The sequence below is a fragment of the Aegilops tauschii genome, chromosome 7 (genome assembly GCF_002575655.3).
Source record: "Aegilops tauschii subsp. strangulata cultivar AL8/78 chromosome 7, Aet v6.0, whole genome shotgun sequence".
Taxonomy (NCBI): domain Eukaryota; kingdom Viridiplantae; phylum Streptophyta; class Magnoliopsida; order Poales; family Poaceae; genus Aegilops; species Aegilops tauschii.
In genome coordinates, this window is record NC_053041.3 from 68,952,289 (window position 1) to 68,958,406 (window position 6,118).

At 47.8% G+C, this 6,118-nt stretch overlaps 1 protein-coding gene across 1 annotated transcript; it reads right to left on the reverse strand.

Moving 5' to 3' along the window:
• Positions 1-3,074: 3,074 nt before the first annotated feature.
• On the reverse strand, positions 3,075-4,236 carry LOC141026839 (uncharacterized). Its single transcript, XM_073503696.1, has 2 exons — positions 3,733-4,236; positions 3,075-3,464 (listed from the first exon to the last, which is right to left on the reverse strand). Exons 1-2 carry the CDS (start codon positions 4,234-4,236, stop codon positions 3,075-3,077), a joined length of 894 nt encoding a protein of 297 aa, XP_073359797.1.
• Positions 4,237-6,118: the final 1,882 nt, after the last annotated feature.

Consider the following 6,118-nt stretch of genomic DNA (forward strand, 5'->3'; position numbering starts at 1 on the left):
GCAGTTGCGGGGCTGTTGTCGGGCTTGCAAGTGGCTCACCCCTCTCCCGCCCCCCCCCCCCCCCCCCCCGACAAAACAAAAATCGAGTTGCAACCATGTTGGGGGACATGCAGTTGCGGGCTGTTGTCGGGCTTGCAACTGGTCCGCCCCCTCTAACAAAACAAAAGTAGAGTTGCAACCATGCTGGGGGACATGCAGTTGCGGTCGGGTGCGGCACTTGCAGTTGCGGTGCTATTGTCGGGCTTGCAACTGGCCCACCCCCTCTCCCGGTGCCTCCTCCGACAAAACAAAAGTCGAGTTGCAACCATGTTGGGGGACATTCAGTTGCGGGGTTGTTGTCGGGCTTGCAACTGGCCCGCCCCCTCTCCCGGCGCCTCCTCTGACAAAACAAAAGTCGAGTTGCAACCATGTTGGGGGACATGCAGTTGCGGGGCTGTTGTCGGGCTTGCAACTGGCCCGCCCCCTCTCTCGGCGCCCCCTCAGACATAACAAAAAAGTCCAGTCGCGGTCGGGTTAGAAGACATGCACTTGCGGCCGGGTGCAAGAAAAAATATATGCTAATATTCGTTTACGCATAAACAAGAAAATATATATGAAAATGCTGGTCCTATACAAAACAAAAGTCATGGTTTAAAAACCCACTAACGACCAACATACCCACTAACATTTATGTCTACGTGGTTCAAAAATCCCCACTCATCGAAGAAAAAGCATTTCCTGCATTATGCAAGCATAAAAAAACAAAATGCATACATAAATAAATCCACAAATAGAGATTTGGCATAAAAGAGGGGAAAACAGAAGAAAAAAATGCAACTGAAGAACCCCGAGGGACAAAGACCCCTCCCTTGAGACAAGTACTCCGTGGTAGATATGGTGTCTACATGGCAATTGAAAAGTTCAACAAAAACAATGAAAAATGCCTCTCACAACCAGCACATCACGCATCAATACCAAACACGAGAAAAGTAAAAAAAGTAGAAGCGGGCGCTAAACAAGTCGGGTAACACTAGACAAGCAGTGTTGCGTGAATATTACGGAAACAGTGATCTAACGGCCATATATGTGTACCAGGACTTCAGTTAAACTCAATCGACTAAATTTTAGCAATCCAGGTAATAAAATTTCAACTATCACAACCAACATTTACTTACAAAGCATCTGATGGATGTGCAACTGAAAATAATTACAAAAAATTGGTAGGAAATTTCGTTGCTAAAATAGGGCTGCTAGAAATTTTGAAAATATGCTAAAATCAAATAGAATAAAACACAACATTAATAAGCAAGGACAAAAGGAAAAATTAAATTAAATAAACAAGAAGAAAAACAAAAAGAAAAATGAAACGGGACAAGCAAATAATAAGTAAAAATAAATAAAAGAAAAGTTAAAGACATATAAAAAGTAAATGAAAAGTAAAGCAATAAAAGAAGAAAATGCTAAAGAAAAAAAGAAAAAAGAAAAAGAAAAATTCTTTTGGGAAAAAGAAAAGCCACCGTGACTTCCTCTCCTACAGGCAAAACTCACTTGTGTAGGGCGAGAAAAGAAACAAAACAAAGTACTTTTTTTGTAGGCTGACAAAAATAACTAAAAAACACACTCGGGAAACTTGGGCTGCACAACAAAGGGAATAAGGCCCAGAAGAAAAATAAAAGAAAGGCTCTCTCATCTCCACCGGCCCGTGCAGCGACAAAGAAAAGAGCTCGTTCGAGCCAACGTACACGTACACACGGATTGCCATCGACTGAGACTTCCCTAAATCTCAGTCGACTGAGATTTAGCGTAGCCGTAAAAGAAGTTGTTATTCAACTATTGCTGCATATAAAAAAGTCTCATAATTTTGCTAAACAAAAGTCAGATCAACAGGACAGTTGATGCACAAAGCATGACAACAATATAATCTGCAGAAGCTAGTATTCTTATAGTGTTATTATGGCCAGGTATAAAACCTGAATTTTCTTCGCATGTTATTCAGATGATAGGTGCATTAGCATCTTCAGTTTCAGTTTTCTTCTTTCAGTTGAGTAAGCATAGGTGCATTAGCATCACCATGTTCAGAATTGTAGGTGCTACTGAAAATGGACTGAAACTTATAGGCAGAGTGTCCGAGCGCATTAGGGTCGCCATGTTCAGAATTCGATCGTTGTCGAATCAGAAATTTATTCTCTGCTCTAATGGACTGAAACTTTCAGCAGAATAACAAAACTCAAGTACTCAACTCACTGCAAGAACCACAACATCTGTGTCAACACAACACCCAAGAGAAATGCAGCTAGCAACGTTGAAGTAGTGGCCATTGTCAAACACATTACAGACTAATGTCACCGCACCGTTGTTCAAACAGTTTCGGAATTTTTAAACCGTGATGCCAACGCAAATAGGTTTCCTACTGCCAGGGAGAACAAACCAAGTTCAGCTAGCAGGAAAACAAGAACTTCTGGGTTTTCCTGCTCAACAAAAGGACCTGGGTTCTAATTGTCCGAGGCGGCTGACACTTCTGAAGAGGTGAACACTGAACAGCAGTCCTAGGAGTCCTTGCTCTTGGATATCTCTACTCTGCATGGACATCCGGGTACCGCAGCTCCGCGTGGGCTGAATTAGAAGAAAAATAGTTAAGCAGCTAGGCATCATGTGTGTCAGGTACTGCAACAAGTTTAAATAAGAAGATGAAAAGGAAAGCTGCTGTATAAAACCTCAAAACAATGTAATGTGCTGTGGGATACAAGCTGAATTTCCTCCACACTTTATTCGAAACATATTACAGTAGGCTAAAAGATAGAAATCAATATATTCTCTGTGAAGCTGAACTCGCCAGACTAAATCATCTGAATCAAAGCCAATAGTTTCTTCAGCGTGGATTTCTGACATATGAAAAATTGAAAACTAGCATCTGTCCATAAATCAAACAGGTTTAGTGTGGATTTGATTCAGCAACATTTACTGATGTCTATGATCCTACATTAGTGCAGAATATTTCCAAGTCCTAACTCCTTACTGAAACAGATAAGCAAAAGTTTCAGACCACATCAGTTTCAGTAAACTGTTTTCAGATTAGCAACAGGTTCGAACGCTTTTCAAGCACAAGGCAGATTTGCACTGAAACCCGAGACTAGTGCAAATATAAGTTTCTTGCCACAGAAGACGAGTAGGAAGTTGAGGGCCTCGATCTCACCAGGCGTCCCCGCGATGACGACGACGATGACGAGGGTCTCCTGGTTCCTCGGCAGGTTGACGAGGAGTGGGGTAAGCCGGGCAACACCTGTGCGGAGGCACATGACGAGGTCGGAGACGTCCATGATGGCGCCCAGCCGCATAGCCAGCTCGTTCCTCAGGCGGAACACGGACCTCCCGAAGAAGAAGAACTCGCCGTGGTCGATGAGGGGCCCGTCGACGTCGTCGTTCGGCCACACGTACTGGATCAGCCGCATGGCCACGTTCAGCAACATGGCGGCGGGGAGGTGAAGCTGCAACTGAGTCGCAAAGAACTTGAGATCAAATGCGAATTTGAGATGCGGAGGCGCAAGAAGCCAAAGAAACAGGGTGGCAACCGGCAACCATGCAAGAAGCTCAAATCTGGCAACAACAGAGCCAAGAATTGCTCCCGGACGAATGAAATTAACACGATTTGCAATGTTTGCGGTCAATTTCCGACGCATGTTAACAACATCCAAGAACCCAATTCGTGCAAATTCGGGAAGAATCAAGAAGCGGGCATGGCGGAGGCGGACTCACCACAGTCGGAGCTGGAAGGGGAGGCATGCCCTCCCTGGCGGGGATGGGCTCCACGACCCAGTGCATCATCGTGGTGACGTTTGCGATGTTGTTGATGGCCTCGACGCTGACGCCGTTGTTCCAGCGGAGGTACCTCCCGTTGGCACGGAGGCAGCCACGGTTGATGTGGCCAAGCAGGACTTCGTCCCCAGATTCTGAAGGGATGGCAAACCAAAGGATTGCAATCACCTCCGGATGGTCGTAGTTGCGCTGCTCGACGCGGAGCCCGCGGTGGCCGAACGGCGCCGGCGCGCCCGTGGCGGCAAGGTAGCCGCCGTAGGCGGCGCTCAGGAGGAGCAAGCACTGCGCGTTCTGGCCCTGGTGCAAGTGCACCGCCCAAGCCGTGTTCATCGACGCCCGGTGGGGGTGGAGGGAGACGCCATGCCCGTCTTCGTCGGCGCACAGGTACGTGCCGAGCTGGCGGCTGCGCAGCCGCACGTGGTGGCCGTGATGGAACTGGTCCATCGACAGCAGAGGCGGGGGCTCTGCGCGGTGGAGTGGGGGGCGCCGGGGAGGATGAGTTCTTGGTTTCTTGGCGCTCCGGCGACGGGGAGAAGATGGGAAGTGAAAGCTGTTGGTTGAGACGGTTTACCTTCGGGCGCCAAGGCTCAGTATTTCAAGCTGCCTGAGAAGCCGTCGCCTTTCGGCACCACCTGGATTTGCGGGCTTATGGGCCTAGAGAATCCATCCACCAGCCCGCACAAGTTAGATAATCCTCCGGCTGACGGCAGTGAAAAATAATTAAGCCCCCTCGCCGACCGCTCGATTGGGCTGTGCTTGATCGTTGGATTAAATCGTTTTTCCTTGCACGCGCATGTATGCACTCGCATCACAAGCCAAAAGCCAGCATGTTGGCTCGCAACGCACTCATAACCGGATTGTCGTGACGCTCGTCAGCGCCCCCTGCAGCACCACCATCGTTGTAGCCTTGTAGGGTCATCGGCATTGCAATGACGCCATTGTTGCGGGACACCGCCGTCGACTTGTCATTAAAGCAGCCACCACTGCAAAGGTGCTATCGTACGTTGTGGCAACAACAACATTTTCATTGCAGAAGCACCCTAGAGGGTCTGCCTGACCACACCACTTACCAACGCCGTCTTGGTCATCGAAGCATCACCACAACTGTCAACGTCGAAGCAATGGCCGTCGAAGCATTGTTGCGGCCTGTCGACGTCGTCGTGGTCGTCGAAGCATTGCCACAATAACTGAAGCACGCCTTAGAGCATGGCCGCGGTCGTCGGCAACGTCACAACACGCACGCCTTGTCCCCATTGTCGTTGAAGCATTGCCGCGGCCATTGACGTTGTTGTGGTCGGCGAAGCATTGCCGCAACTATCGACGTTGTTGTGGTCGGAGAAGCCACGACCACTGAAGCACGCCGCATAGCATGGTCGCTGTCGTTGAAACATTGTCGTGGATGTCGACGTTGTTGTAGTCGTTGAAGCATCGCCACGACCATTGAAGCACGCCTCACGGCATGGCCGTTGCCGCGGCCGTCAACATCGTCGTGGTCGGCAAGCATCACCACGACCATTGAAAGCACGCCTCGTAGCATGGCTGCGATCATTGATGTTGTCACTGAAGGAAATATGCCCTAGAGACAATAATAAAGTTGTTATTTATATTTCCTTATATCTTGATAAATGTTTATTATTCATGCTAGAATTGTATTAACCGGAAACTTAGTACATGTGTGAATACATAGACAAAAAGAGTGTCCCTAGTAGGCCTCTACTTGACTAGCTCGTTAATCAAAGATGGTTAAGTTTCCTGACCATAGACATGTGTTGTCATTTGATGAACGGGATCACATCATTAGAGAATGATGTGATGGACAAGACCCATCGGTCAGCTTAGCATAATGATCGTTTAATTTTATTGCTATTGCTTTCTTCATGACTTATACATATTCCTCTGGCTATGAGATTATGCAACTCCCGAATACCGGAGGAACACCTTGTGTTGTGGTTTTGTCACGGCAGATGTCCTAGTAAAAGGACTTAGTCGTAAGGCCAACGCATCTATGTAGTAGCTTGAGAGGGGTTGAGTGGAATCGAGAGACGCAACACAAGACAAAGATTTAGACAGCTTCGGGCCCCGGGAAACATCATCCGGTAATAACCCTACATGCTGTTTGTGGCTAGGTCTCATTATCATCATGAGGGAGACGCCGTAAACCGGCTCTTTGTGTCTAGCCCTAGAGATTGTTTCTTCTTGCTTGTCCCGCTTTGAGGAGCCATGCCCCTCCTTATATATGTTGAAGGGGCGGGTTACATGTGGAGTCCTATTAGGATTAGGACTAGTCTACCTTCTAATACAAACCGGATACAAGTCCGGGTCTTTA